The sequence below is a fragment of the Sceloporus undulatus genome, chromosome 2 (assembly GCF_019175285.1).
Source record: "Sceloporus undulatus isolate JIND9_A2432 ecotype Alabama chromosome 2, SceUnd_v1.1, whole genome shotgun sequence".
Taxonomy (NCBI): Eukaryota; Metazoa; Chordata; class Lepidosauria; order Squamata; family Phrynosomatidae; genus Sceloporus; species Sceloporus undulatus.
In genome coordinates, this window is record NC_056523.1 from 12,023,976 (window position 1) to 12,039,686 (window position 15,711).

At 44.1% G+C, this 15,711-nt stretch overlaps 1 protein-coding gene across 1 annotated transcript in view; it reads left to right on the forward strand.

Annotated features, from left to right (window-relative positions):
- Positions 1-15,711, forward strand: part of NOTCH4 (notch receptor 4) — a 45,009-nt gene that overhangs the window by 25,035 nt on the left and 4,263 nt on the right. Inside the window, exons 16-21 of the mRNA XM_042454426.1 lie at positions 879-1,205; positions 2,834-2,997; positions 7,179-7,401; positions 10,534-10,618; positions 13,039-13,162; positions 14,710-14,942. Coding sequence (XP_042310360.1) covers positions 879-1,205; positions 2,834-2,997; positions 7,179-7,401; positions 10,534-10,618; positions 13,039-13,162; positions 14,710-14,942 — 1,156 coding nt within the window. The remainder of the gene's footprint in view (positions 1-878; positions 1,206-2,833; positions 2,998-7,178; positions 7,402-10,533; positions 10,619-13,038; positions 13,163-14,709; positions 14,943-15,711) is intronic.

The window sequence follows — 15,711 nt, forward strand, 5'->3', positions numbered from 1 at the left end:
ATTAAACTATCCAAAAAAATGTAAAATGAGCTTAAAAAAATTAAAACCACATTAAAAAATAAACAGCACAACAAAATAACCTATAGAAAATTCAGCACACTGCTTAGGCAGGACAGCTCTTGTACACTATGATCTGTCTTTGTATTTGTCTATCTATCTCTTAGTTTGGCTTTTCTTGCTCAGTCTGTTGAGCAGAGTCCCAGACTTCTACCCTAAGGCCCTGCCCATATACTGTAATGCCACTGCCCTGTGTTCCAGTGTTAGAGAAGAAGGAAAATAATATCCTTCTTTCGAGTTTATCACATGGGTTGTTTTTCAGATGATGTTCGGGGTTAACAGGAACAGAAAATTGAAAAAAAAATGCATTTGTGTGATGTTTTTCAAACAACGCTCAGGGTTAACCTGAACAGAAAGTTGGTGGGAAAAACCCGCATTTGCAGCATGTTTTTCAGATGACATTAGCATGAAAGAGAAATAATGCAAAAATAACCCGAATGCAAAGTTGTCAAAACTAGCTCCTTTTTACTTTTGCTAAATTCTGAAAGTACAAAGGAGCTTTCAATTCAGATTATGTTCACATTATTTCTCTTTCATGCCAATGCATCTGACAAACAACACCTGGATTTTAAAATCCCGTTTCTGCATGAGATTTTACCAATTCATCCTCCCTGTGATAAACTTCTTTGTTTGCTTTCTCCATGCCAGTGGCTCTCCACCTCTTGTCTTTCAGGTGTTTTGGAATTTAGCTTCCAGAATCCCTGATTGTTCAAACTGGTTGGGGATTTGGGGATCTTAAGACCAAAACACCTGGAGGTCTACCACTTGAGATCCACTGCTCCATACCATGTAACATGGTGTCATGAACCTTTTCCCTTCAGCCCGTCTTATGCACGATATTGCCAGGACCGCTTCGCTGACGGACACTGCGACCGAGGGTGCAATGTGGCTTCCTGCAGCTGGGATGGAGGAGACTGCTTGTCATATCCTGTCCCCGTGAAGGCACCAATCTTGGGCCTGGTGGTCCTGATGCCACGGGAAGACCTGCCTCAGTTTCTTCATTCCCTAATAGTTGCCACACAAGCGGCATTACAGATTCAGCGGGATTCTGAGGGCAAAGAGCGAATTTATCCCTACACAGGGAAGGAAGAGCTTGGAAGTAGGAGTAACTGGACTCAGAAAAAGACTTCTGCAGCACGGACCATTGGGTATTATTATTATTATTATTATTATTATTATTATTATTATTAAGCACTGTAGGCCTAAATGTCCAAAGGCACTAGATCTCATCTGATCATGGAAGCTAAACAGTGTCAGCCCCTGGTTAGTACATGGATACGAGACTGTGAGCCAGATGCTGTAGGCTCTGTTTTAGAGGAAGGAACTGCAAAACCATCTCTGACTTCTCCTTGCCTAAGAAAACCCTATGAAATTCATAAGTCTGCAGGTGACTTGAAGGCACACATCCTTTCTTCCTCTTCACAAATCAGTTCCACTGCTGTATCATGTGGCAATTGTTATGCATGAGTTCCTTAACACAACTACTCTAATTCTGAAGTGTGGGAATCATGTAGGGTATGATCCACATGCAGTGACCCTTGAGACTCCCCACTGACTTCCCCAAAGGCACCCCTCTGCCCTAAAAATTGCATTGGTTGAGGGGGGAAAAATCAATCAGGTTTTATGGGGCTCTACGATGCTATTTTGAGGGGCTCTCCACACTGAAACAAATGATCCCATACCCAAATAATCGGAAAGGTGACCAGAAAAGAAGCATTGTCTCAAAATGGCAGCCACAAGCATTGCATGCGTCCCTCCAGAGGATCCCAAAATGGGGTGGAATGGCCCTCCAGACTCCCAAGCATGTCTCAACCTGCTGAACCACCTGTGCTGCGGTTTTGAAGAATAAGACAGCTACCCTAGGTGGCAAATTTTGAGTGTCATAAAGGGAGATTGCCTGACAGTGAAGGCCTTTGTCTTGGCCTGAGGCCTTAAAACAGAAAACTGGAGAAGACAAAATTTGGATTTCCAGATATTTTGGAGTACACAACTCCCACAGTCCCTCACTCTTGGCTAAATTGAGTTGTAAGTCATCTGCAGAGCCTAAAGATCTTATCACACTAAAAAATTCCCAAGCAGAAACAGGATTTAAAAGTAGAAAAAAGACGTTTCTTCCAAAGAGCAATAATGGGAAAATAAAGCGAATGGATGGAAAGTCGATGGAAACGACACGTTTTTAATTTCACAAACTTCCAAAAATAAAAAGGTTTTGTTTTTGCCAACTTTCCATTCATTTTATTTTTGCATTATTGCTCTTTGATGCAAATACCGTACTTCTGAAAACGGGTTTTTTTCTACTTTTAAAATTCCATATCTGTGCGGGATTTGTCTAGTGTGATAAGGCTCTACGATTCCGCATCCTTGCTCTGCACAGTTGCTGTACACAGATGGTCAGGCAAATATCAAAACAGGACTCAGGGCAGTAATTTAAGCGAGTGAAAAATCCAGTCACATTTAATTATAGGTGACATAAGAGATATTTTCTGCCTACCATACTTCAAGATGGGTGTTATGTTTAAAGTTGTTGTTATAATATTTCTCTTGCCCCAGGTTTTTTCTTTAGAGACCCACACCAGATTATTTAGAACATTAGTGGCTACACTAATGTTCTTGTTCTTGTGTCTTCCCACTTATGGAGACCCTAACACAAACCTATCATATGGCTACAGTATCTACAGGCAAAAAAGCATTTATTTTGTTTTTGGGGGAACCACTGCATACTCCATACCAATAACTCTCTCTCTCTTTCTCTTGTTCTTTATTATTATTATTGCAGTTTCACCATCTTCCTGGTTGTGGACAAGACCTTATGCTCAGGCCTGTGTCCCACATCCCCCGAATCTGTCCTGAATATTTTGGGGGCCTTATCAGCTAAAGGAGTTCTTGAATCCTTCATTCCATATCCATTGGTAGCTGCCTGGACTGAGTCAGTGGAAAATGGTATATTATATTGAGTGGGGGAGTAAAATTTCAGGTCAGGTGCAGAAAACAAAGCCTCCTAGCATCAGACCAATGTATATATGGTGTTGTCTACAATTTATCTGTTTGCTCCACTAATAATGGAATTTCCTCAGAGATACAGGCATGGGAATCAGATTTGTAAATTAAGCCTGTGTTTTCTTTCCAGCTGAATTATGCCAGATCCAAACCTTCCTCAGCCCAGACACTCAACCAGAATACTGGCACAAATTTAGACCCAGGTCAGGGTTGTCCTAAGTAAATTCCAACATTCGTAATCTGAGAAGGATTTGGATTTGACATAGCTACAGAAGATTTAGATTATCACACGGAGGAGGAAAACGTCCTTCTCCCATCATTAAGCTGTGTTAATCGCACAATTGCGAGGAAGATTATCATCCCCCTGTGCATGTATCCCATTCTTCTCCCATCCACAAACAGTAATGAACATGTCATTTGGTATTAACAGGAGTTTTCATTAATGCCAAATGAAGTGTCCGTTGCTGTTTATGGATGGGAGAAGAACGGGATAAGTACGTGGGGATCTTCATTCCCGATCGCATGATTAACACAGTTTAATGATGGAAGAAGGATGCTTGCCTCCCATGTGATAAACTTGTTGGTGTTGGCTCAGCCATTTTAGGATTGCACTATAAAGCTATAACTAACCACTTTGGGGGTTGAAGATTTGTGTCTGAAGCTAATTACTATTTATTTATTACAATATTTCTATACAGGTTGAGTCCCGCTTATCTGAAATAATTGGGACCAGCAGTGCTTTTGTATATTTTGGGATTTTGGAATATTGCTCATCTGTCAGCTTCTGCCTTGTGAACGAACAACCAAGAGCACTGTTGCTGCCCTGAAGGCAGAAGCAGGCTAGCTGGAAGTCTCCTTGGAGATCTCCTATAGAGCAGTCATTCTCAGATTTTTTGCCCTTCTGGCCTCCTGCACATCTACATGCAGATGCTGCACCCCCACCTCCCCATTTGACATAGTATATGAATTAAAATATTTTATTTGTTTAGTGTGCACATTTTCATTCACACCTTCATTTATATTCATATTTTAACATTTTATAAGGAAATAGCTCTCCTCCTCTTCCTTCTGCTCCCTCTAGCAGAGGTCTTCCTTGCCTTTCTCTTTCCCTCCAGGAGAGAAAAAATGTTGGGAAACAGAGCTGGAGGACAAGGAGAGGGCAGAGTTTCCAAGTCTTGTACCACCCTGGAGGTCCTGCCCCCCTGGAGGTCCTGCCACACAGTTTGAGAACCATTGCTGTACAGTAATCAGGTCTCTTATATAAAATAAAACTGTTCAGCATTTGTAGGCTGCAGAGAGATGTGGCTGAAGAGAGCAACTTGGATTTTGGGCTGCCCATCAATGTGTAATACACCGCTGCTGCCGAGGCTGATCTGTCTGGGTCCTATTGCTTGGCATCTTCTGGTCTCCTCCCAGCCTGCATCCCATCCCATCCCACCACTTTCGAAGCTTATCACACACATTATTTTCCCCATTATGGGAACAGGAAGGGGACTCTCGGGGCTGCGTACAATCGGGGGAAAAAAAACAAAAAATGGATTTTATTGCACAGCAAATCATTCCCAAAATGTCCCCATTCTGTTCCACGGCACCAAGCCATCCCCATTCAGCACTTCCGATCGAGTAAAATGCACTGAATGGGGACAGCTTGGCACCGCGGAATGGAACAGGGCCATTTTGAGGATGATTTGCTGTGCGATAAAATCCATTTCCCCCAGTCATGCGCGGCCCCAAGAGTCCCCTTCCCATTCTCATAACAGGGAAAATAATGTGTGCGATAAGCTTCTTCCTTGCTACCAGTTACCACCCCAGTCATTGGAAAGTTCACTATTTTTCATGCATTATTTTTAAAAACAAGTTTTTGAAATCTTCTCATGTCTCTCTCTAGCCACATCTCTTTGCAGCATCACATCTGTCATGTCTCTCTGCACCATTTTATTTTATGTAAGGGACCTGATTACTGTATAGGAAATCTCCAAGGAGCCCCCCAGTCATCCATTTCTGCCTTCAAGGCAGTAGTGCCAGCACTCCTGGTCATTTATTAATGTTTATCTTCAGCCTCACATTCCACCTGCAGCCTTGAAAATGTACATAGCATCTTACTTATGTTCTAGCTCCAAAGGTTTAGGATTTTGGAGCATTTGGGGATTTCAGATAACGGAGACTCAATCTATAATGCCCCTTACTGTGGGTTTTCAGAGACATGTACAGATAAAATAGTGGGCACTTTATGGTTACTTGTAGGGGTTTGAGTTTTGGAAACAAAGGTTCAAATGCCTGCTCAGATCTGGAAAACCACTGGGTGATCTTGAGCAAGTCCTGCTCTTTCGGCCTTAGGGGAAGGCAATGGTAAACACCTCTGAACACATCTTGCCAAGAAGACTCTGTGATGCATTTGCCTTAGAATAACTATGTATAAGAAATGCCTTGAAGGTACAGCAACAGTGGATTTAAAATAATTCCAGATTAAAACAATGAAATAGTTTAAACAAGATAAAAACATATTACATGTCACAACAAGTTAAAATAGCTTGAAAGGCTACTACAGTTAGAAACCATGTATATGTACGCTGAAAGAAGATTAAGACTCAAACACTTTAATATAAAGTCATGTCTGGACCTGACGCGAGAAAAAGACCAAGATAAGCACCTATGGGACCTTCTGTTTTCAAAGTACTGTACATACTTGCCTATAAATTGATCTCATGCATAAACTGAGGTCAGATTTTGGGACCAGAATTATGGCTTTTGATATAAACCATAGACAAGTCAGGGTACAACCTAGGGGCATCTAACAAGGGATGTAAAGGACAAAGCAAAGGAAAACTATGCCAAAGTTTGAAATTACAAAATCCCAGCAGGCATAACGATGTGTATTTACCTTAAAGGCTGGGTGGTTAGGAGAGCAGAGTGGGGTCAGTGTTTCCAGGAGAGATTACAGTCTTTCCTTTCACCAGGGAATGGTTCCTTTTTTTATAAGAGTTAAAGTACTTACATTGACCCATGGATAAGTTGACTCAGTGGTTTTTGTGACAATTTTTTAACTAAAATTTCTAGACTTATACATGAGTGTATACAGATAGAATTCCAAGCTATAGCCATGTTAGTCTGTAGAATCAGTATGCAGAGAGAGCTAGTAGCACCTTTGAGACAAACTGAAAGAAAGAAGTCAGCAGCATGGGCTTTTGTAGACTTCAGTCTTCTTCCTCAGATGGACATATACTTACCATATATACTTGACTATAAGTCAACCTCATGTATATGTTGAGGGCAAGTTTTGGGACCAAAATAATGGATTTCATTATGATAAGTCGAGAGTCATACATAGGGGCATATAGCAAAGGATCTAAAGGATAAAGCAAAGCAAAACAATGTCAAAGAACTTACAAAATTCCAGGAGACATAACTCTTTGTGCTTACTCTTAAGGCTAGATGGATGAGAGAGAATAGAGGTGGTCAGTGTTTCCAGGACAGATTATACTCTTGCTTTTCACTAGGGAATGGTTCCTTCTTTTATTTAATTGTATCTTGACTCTTATTTAAAAGATATATTGACCTGTGGATAAGTCCACTCAGGCTTTTTGGGTCTAAATTTCTAGACTTATACATGAGTATATATAGTAAGTCTACGAAAGCTCATGCTGCCAGCTTTTTTCTTTTAGGCGCAAATGCTCCATGCTGGTGCTGATTTTAGGGTTAGGGATTGTGCAGCAACCACACGGTTCCTAACCCTAACACAGCGCAGCAGCGTAACAATCGTGGCGTCCCATATACACGGGCACCACCATTGTGACATAAACACTGTGTAGCGTCCGCACAGTGCCACGCATTGCTTATGTCCACCCTGCGGCGCAAAAAAATTTTTTTTCCGGGTTGTTTTTCCTCCGGTGGGAAGCTGTACGGTTTGGCAGCTGCGGCTTCCCCTGGAGGAATTAGGCCGCCAGCAGGCCATCCTTTTGGGGCGGTCTATCCCGCACCTTAATTAGTCTCAAAGGTGCTATAAGATCTCTTTACATAATGAATATATATAGTAACTTTCTAGTTACTAAAGCTCTAATGTTAAAAGTAGTTTTCCAAAGTCTGTAAAACTGATATTCCACAATCTCACTTCTTCTGACCATCAGATTCACAGACTTCAGTTCCTCGTTTTTCTGGGCCCCTCCTCTACGGCGTGGTGGCTGGAGTTCTGGTCATAGCATTGGTCATCTTTGTTGGGGTATGGAGGATCCGCCGGCCCCAACACCGGGAACATGGTTCACTTTGGTTCCCACCTGGATTTTCTCCACGCCAAGGCAAGAAGCGTCGTCGTCGTAGAGAACCTGTAGGAGAAGATGCTATTGGGCTAAAGTAAGTATAAATGGATAAATACCAATGAATATTGCCGTATTTTACGGCCTATAAGACGACTTTTGAACCCCTTTAAATCTTCTGAAAAATTGGGGGTCGTCTTATACGCCCCGTATGAGGAGGCCTGAGGGAAACTTTATGGGCCGGCGCACGCGCGCGACCAACGCCGGCTCTCCAAAGCCTCGGAGGAGGCCAGAGGCCGGTTCCATGGGCCGGCATGAGCCCGCCCAGCACTGGCCTTTGGAGGCCAAAGGCCAGCCCCATGGGGAGGCGGGCACGCGCCCAGCGCCGGCCTTCAAGGCCTGGGAGGGCGGCTCCATGGGCTGGCGCGAGCGCGCCCAGCACCGGCCTTCAAGATCTCGGAGGCCGGCTTGAAGGGGCGGCGCGACCCTGCCCAGCGCCGGCCTTCGGAGGCCTCGGAGGCCGGCTCCATGGGCCGGCGCAACCCCGCCCAGCGCCGGCCTTCTGAGGCCTCGGAGGCCGGCTCCATGGGTCGGCGCGAGCGTGCCCAGCGCCGGCCTTCAGGTCTCGGAGGCCGGCTTGAAGGCGGCGCGAGCGCGCCCAGCGCCGGCCTTCCGAGGCTTCGGAGGCCGGCTCCATGGGCGGCGCGAGCGCGCCCAGCGCCGGCCTTCCAGGCTTCGGAGGCCGGCTCCAGGGGCCGGCCGGAGCGCGCCCAGCGCCAGCCTTCAAGGCCTCGAGGCCGCTTGAAGGGGCGGCGCGAGCGTGCCCAGCGCCAGCCTTCCAAGGCCTCGGAGGCCGGAGGCCAGCCCCATAGGGAGGCGGGCGCGCGCCCAGCGCCGGCTTTCAGAGGCTTCGGGTGGTCTTGTACGGCGAGTATATGGTAAACTCTATATTTTTCTTTAAATAGTTGGGGGGTCGTCTTATACGCCCCGTCGCCTTATACACCGGAAAATACGGTAGGTGCCTTAGGCTATATTTCAGAGGAAGGGACTAGCAAAACCATTGTAGTTGCATCTTCCTTGCCTAAGGAAACCCTATGAAATCCATGGGGTCATTATAAGTCCACAGGCAACTTGAAGGCACACACACACACACACACACACACACACAGAGGAACAACTCTTTTTCTTGTGGCTGGAGACCTCTGCTGGTAGCTATTGTGCTTTTATAGCTCAATCTTTGAATTAAAAATAATTATATGTTTACATGACTCAAGGTTCAGTTTTAAAAATGAGCAAAATCAGTCTAATGGTGTAGTGGTTTGAGCATTGGGCTACGACTCTGGAGGCCAGGATCTGAATCCCAATTTGGCAATGTAAGCCCACTGGGGGACACTGAGCAAGTCACACTTTCTCACCCTCAGGGGAAGGTAATTGCAAACCCGCTCTGAAGAAACTTGCCAAGGGAATCCCACAATAGGTTTGCCTTAGGGCACCATAAGTCAGAAATAACTTGAAGGCACACAACAACAACAACAACAACAACAACAACAATGTATTCTTACCATAATTTTGCAAAGAGATTAAACTCTTGGGTGATAGAAAGGGCACGGTGGTGGACTGCAAGGACTCATGGCAGGAGTCCATAATACTGCAGGCATTTCAGCGCCTTTACTTTTTACCAAAAGCAGGTCTTTTGTAAATATAATGACTCTTAATTCCCAGGCCACCCCAAAATATTTTGCATAATAACAGAGATAATGCAGAATAATGCACTGGTTAATAGCCATCCTCCCACCTTCTCAGCCACTGTGAAGTTTGTAGCTAAACTCAAAGGGAACGGGGATAACTGACGGAGCAGAGGTTGACATCATTGTTCCCACTAATAAAAAGGTCTCACTGTTTCAGCCAGTGCCCTTGTTCCACTACAACACTGTCCAAACAAATTAAAGTGTCTTAATCTGGTATTCAAATGTAGGCTGTTTGGTAGACCATATTTCCCTGTATGAGCTAGCTCAGGTCTGAGCTCATCAGGATTCTTTCTGTGTCACCATCATTGCAAGCATGGTTGGTTGGTAGGGATGCAACAGAGGCCTTCTTGGTGGCTATTTCTGGACTCTGGAACTTGCTTTCCAGGGAGGCCAAAATGGCCCCCTCTTTGTACTTCCATTGGCAAGCTAAGAAGTTTATTGCACCCATGTTCCCCCCATTAGGGGCACAGGAAGGGGATGCTCGTGGGCGCTCATGACCAAGAAGTTTTATTTCAGACAAAAATTGCGCTCCTCAGCACTGAACGGGGACAGCCTGGTGTAGGGCTCAGGAATAAGGCCTTTTTGAGGATGCTTTGGTGTGTGATAAAATCCGTTTTTTCTCGGTCGTGCATGCTCACGAGCATCGGGGGGGGGGGGACAGGTGCGATAAACTTCCAAGACATCTTTATTCAGACAGGCTTTTCAAACAGAAAGTCTTTAAAGAACAGGCTGGGGGTGTTGTACTGTTAATTATACTGTTTCAGAGCACCTTTATCTTTTTTAAATACATTTTAATGAGTGGCATGTTTTAATACTGTAATAGTGTAATTCTGTTTTAAAGCTCGCTTTTGTATGTTTTTAATTGTATTGCTCTTTTAAATTGTCAACTTCCTTGAGTCCCAATTTTGAGAAAAAGCAAGATGATCAAGATGATCATGATGATGATTTTAAAAATAGGGCCAGGATAAAGTTCCCAGTGGAATGCATTGCATAGCTCTGTTGCTACTACCAAGAAGATGCTTTTACTACTTTACAGCAATCTTACCATTTGAAAGGAAGAGAAGTTTGTTCTAAGGAGCAATAGGAAAGGAAAAGGAGACTTGGTGATCTGATTAGAGAGACTGGGAAAATCTGGCTTACTTGTGTCATCCACTAGTAATCAGTGGTAAAAATAAGGCAATTCTGTAGAAACCTCCAGACACTCCAGTGAAAACCACAAAGCCTTTTTCTCTGGAGTTTTAAGTAGTTTTTCACCCACCCCTTTTGTCCTGTGAATCACATGCGACAAAATTGTATTCTAATCAACTGAAATAAGAAGTATTTTAATCATATAGAAAATCCTTAGGGAGAAGAGATACTATTTGATTTTCTTCCTCAGGCAGCAAAATGTCTCTGACTGGTCTTCCTGCTATGCATTAAAGAACTCTTCTATCACATGTTGACAATTCTCCCAACCTCTTTCATCTTCATCTCTGACACAGGCCAAGGAAACAGGAGATTGAATTTGTAGAGGAGCCTGATATGTTTTCCAGTTCCCATTTTGATGGACCACTGGACACCAAAGAGGTACCCTAATGAATGCTTAACATAGATTCTCTTTCCGTCAGCAGCCAGAGACTTTTTTTATTCAGGCAGGCCTTCACTAACTAACGGGGTTGAAATTGAAGTGCTGGCTTTTAATATTTTCCTGAATGGGGTGTGTTGAATGGATGTTTTAAATTATTGGGCACATCAGTTCAGCATAGAGAAAATGCCCATTAGGGATAGATTTGCTAGATCCCCGAATCTTTGGTGTTTGTCACACAGAGGTTTTTGCAGCTCAGATCTGGGGTGACTCCTGGTTCAGCTATGCGAATTCACGTTATAATGCACATGTTTTATCACACCTGGTTGCCCTTCCCTTGCCCTTCAGAATCGAGGGGGAATCAAATCCAAGGCAAGTCATGTGATGCGGATTCACGCAAAGCGGAGTGAGTGCAAATTGTATTACTACACCGCTGCATACCATGCGGATTCAACTATTGGAATTGGGACCCTTGAGCATGCTCAGTGGGGGTCTGAATACATCGTGAACCTTTGCACTTCCAGGGTGAAGAAGGGGCCACTTCCTAGTTCCACTTTCACATACATGCTAGCCTCACGTGAATGACAGCTTCAGGTTCTATGGGCTTTAGAGTCCATTTTGGCACCCAAACCAGTACTCTTTTTCTGGGAGATATGGTTGCTTTTGGCACCCAAACTAGCACTCTTTTTCTGGGAGATATGGTCCCTTTTGGCACCGAAACTAGCACTCTTTTTCTGGGAAATATGGTCCATTTTTTTCCAGCCACACAAGCAGCCTTGCCCAGCGACACTGAAAACAGCTGCTTTCCCTCTCCTCGCCAGCATGTCTCCTGTCCATGTTAAAATGTGAATACATTCATTCCGCAGTAGCTCTCTGCCCTTTCCCCAGCAGCATTGGAAACAACCACATTTCCCCTCGGCAGCAATGGAAGCGGGGGGGGGTGTGTGTACCGGAAGCAAATGGGGCAAAATTGCAGCATGGCATCATGGGAAATGTGGGACTTTGGAGGTTTGGAGGGATATACCAGGACGGATGCAAAGTTGCATTCCACCCCAAACCAATTCGAAGTGAAATCGAAGTGAGCTTGAATGCGAATTTTGTGAATTCACTTTTTACCGAATTCACCAAAATGAGGAGTCACTTTGGATTCACTGCGGAAGCGCCATGGAAGGAGCTGCCATAGAAAGGAATCACATGTGATAATACATCACGTTATCGCTTGAATTCATATCGTTGGACCCACAGTTACATCAGATCAGAGCTGCAAAAACCTCCATGTGATAAGGGCCTTTGTGGGGTTTTTTGTTTGTTTGTTTGTTTGTATGGCTTATCTCCAGATGGAAGATGAGGATACAGATGGTCCAGTTTCAGTAGGCTCAACTCCAGGCAAGAGGAGAAGACTCTGTGCAAATCTCCAGCTCACCTAGAAGAGTACTATCTCAGGGGTGTCACTAAGAGGGTGCAGGGAGTTTGGATTGCACCTGGTGATGCCGCAAAGCCCTAATTTATTTGTTGATGCAGCTTGCAGAGATTTTGGGCAGGAGGGAGGCCTATTTATTTTCTTGTTTAGATTTACCTTCCCTCCCAGTTGTTTTGTTGCCAAGGCTCACCCTCCACTCTGCATCCAACTTCTGGCTAGAAGCAAGTAGGCTTGATTATATGCTCCTTAGCCTATCTCACCAAGGAGGTAGGCAACTGCAGTTGATCTTTAGTGCATAAGGTTTAATAACATCAATACAGACCACCTCTAGATGCCAGGTTTTGTCTCTTAAAACTGAAGGTCTAGGATGGACTTGGACTGGCAGCCCTAACTGGCAGAGTTAAATTACATAACCCCTACACTATGTCCAGTTCTGGGCACCACAATTCAAAAAGGAAGTTTATGGGTTGGCGTGTGTCCAGAGGGGGCCACCAAAATGGTGAAGGGTCTGGATGTCTTATGAGGAAAGACTTAGGGAGCTGGGTATGTTTAGCCTGGAGGAGGGACAGTTAAGAAGTGATATAGTAGCCCTGTGTAAGCATCTGAAGGGGTGTCACATTGAAGATCGAGGAAGCTTGTTTTCTGCTGCTCCAGAGACTAGAACACGGAACAGTGGATGCAAGCTACATTGCCATGGCTCAATGTGATAGATTCTTTTGGGATTTGTAGTTTTTGTGAGATATTTATTCTTCTCTGTCAGTGATGTCAAACTGGATTATTTTTGCAGTGTGGATGCAGTCTTAGTGTGTTTTTATTGAGATGTTCTAATAGATTGTAAGACACCTTGCTTGGAAGAAAGCTGAAATATAAATAAAATATAGAAAAGGAAAGGAAAAGAAGAGAAAAGAAAATTTGTGCTGAAAGAAGAAATGGTGTAGCGATGAAATGTTAGTTTCCCACCACTAGGATTACTTTTATTAAAGAACGGCCTCTCTTTTTCAGGATGATCCTGATTACATCTCAGTCCCAGATCAGAGCCAGCCTAAGCCTAAGAAGCAGCTACAATTCAGCACGCCAACGCAGGCACAGGACACCAAGCCAAAGAATGTGAAAAATCGAGAACCAGGTAAAGAGAGATGTCTGTCTCCCAGGGAAGTGGTTGGTAGGACAGGAAGCCCAGTCCCTTTAGTAAAAAGACCAATGAAGAGAGATCCTACCCACTGATACAAACAAATCTAGCAACATCCTGGAAAGCCAAAGTTTCAAGTGACCCTAGGTCCCAGGCTCTCGGTCCAAGGAAGAGAAAGACAGATAGACAGGCAGCAGGAGCTATTTAATATACCATTGTATCTACAGTTCTCCCTCTGAATTCGTGGAGGATCTGTTCCGACCCCCTCCCCCCAGGTGAATTTGGAAATCTGCAAATATGCTCTTGCGCATGGCCATGCACATGCACCATGTGGGTGCATGCCATTAACTTTAATGGAGGTTGCCCTTCCACAAATAACCAAAACTGCGGATCTCAAGTCCGTGAAAACGGAGGGGCAAGTGTACAGGGAATATACTCCCAGATTTACTATAGAAACACAAAACTACAGATAATAGTGAAGCCTATTGAAATGAATGATTTCCAGTGGAAACTGACCATTGAGTTGCACTGAAGGAACTAGAGAATCCTAGAGAGAACGCCTCTCTAGGCATTTCTACATAATCTAGTGTGACTCTATAGTCAACATCCACAGGAACCCTACCATAGAATCATGCTGGAGGACCTAGAAAATGCCTACCAAGAACATATTTTTTCAGATATGAATAAGTGAAACTGTGGGTACTGACCCCACAGATGCAGGAGTTGTAATGTACAGTATTTTAAGTCTAGAGGTACTTTTCCCAAATATGTCCTCTTTTTCAGAGCTAAAGTTTCTATCTAGGTGGATTTTTACAATGTCCACTGCTGCTTTGTCTCCTGCTTGCCAACACTGCCTCCTCATTGGTGTCTTTTCAGCTTCCATTGAGTGCTCTGCTAGGAAAACAGATGGGCGACCAGTCTGTGAAACAGTATCTCTCTCTCTCTCTCTCTCTCTCTCACACACACACACACACACACGCATATACAGGTGCATCCTATGATATTGGGGAGGGGAGAGAATTATAATTTGGTGAGACACTAGAACTCTCTAGCTGAGAATTCTAAGAACCTCTCCCTAAACCTATTATCAGAAATTTCTAGAGCTGCAGTCTGCACTCAATCAAAGTGGACCCTCAGAGTATTAAAAAGAAGGAAAGGTTCATATGAAGGAAGGTTCATATTTATAGATTTTTAAATAAATGGTTTCACCAAAGAAAACCAGTGAGAGTGTATATGATGAAACCAGTCCCCCAAGTTGCTCAGCTCTGTCCTGTCTAGCTGATACAATCAGTTAAAACAAAATTATTACCCTACACCCATTTAATCCAGAAATTTTATATTAAACATTGCATTTCCAAATCTTCATCCTGGAAGAAATGACTATTTACATGGGACTTTATCTCTTTTCATTTGTCTATTGTGAATACATGCTTTCCAGTTTTTTGTTCTATCACTTTCACATGCAGCAGTACAGGGAGTGCAGCTTTTTCCGACTCTTCTTCTCTGGCTGCCCACTTTCCTTCATGACCTTTTTATCTTTATAGTTTGTGGCTTGACACCATTGGCCCATTCTCCTGGCTTGGAAGTGGAGGGATCCTGGACAGACCGGCAAACCCACACCTCTGGAGAAACACCTCTTCACTTAGCCGCTCGCTTCTCCCGTGCGGACGCTGCCCGTCGACTTCTGGCCTCTGGAGCTGATGTCAATGCCCGTGACCAGTGGGGACGGACTCCCTTGCACAGTGCGGTAGCAGCCGATGCATTGGGTGTCTTCCAGGTTTGAAAATAAAAAGGGAGGTGGAATAGAGTCATGCACTGTGAAGAAGGCAGCTTTCCTAGGTAGGATTGTGGCAGTATTCTGCAGTGAGGGGTAGCAAGCAAGTTAATGCCATTTCACTGATGGTCCACACACTGACAGTCAGTGTGGTGTGGTGGTATGAATGTTGGACTAGCACTCTTAGAGGCTAGGGTTCAAATCCCTGCTCAGGTATGAAAACCACCTCTGTGACCAGCAAGTCACACTCTTGCAGCTTAAAAAGCAGGCCTCATCAAACTGCATCTAAATAAATCTTGCCAAGAAAACCCTATGATAGAGTTGGGATAAGTCAGAGTCGACTGGAAGGCATATATCAACAAAACTACAACAGCCAACATCTAGGGCTCTTCCATATTGCACACTTATAGGTGCATCCTATGATATTGGGGAGGGGAGAGAATTATAATTGGTGAGACACTAGAACTCTCTAGCTGAGAATTCTAAGAACCTCTCCCTAAACCACAACTACTAGGATTCCATAGTATGCAACCATCGCAGTTAAAGTGAAATCACAGTACTATAACTGTTTAGTGTGAAAGGGCTCCAGGTCAATCAAGTTGCACTGAGAATTGAGACATTATCTTTAATCATGTCTCTGGTTTAATTCAGAAGTCCTCACACTTTGGTCCTCCAGTGTTTTGGACTTCAACTCCCAGAATCCATGGCCACAGGCCAGGTTGGCTGGAGCTTTTGTGAGCTGAAGTCCCAAAATACCTTGAGAACCAGTGTT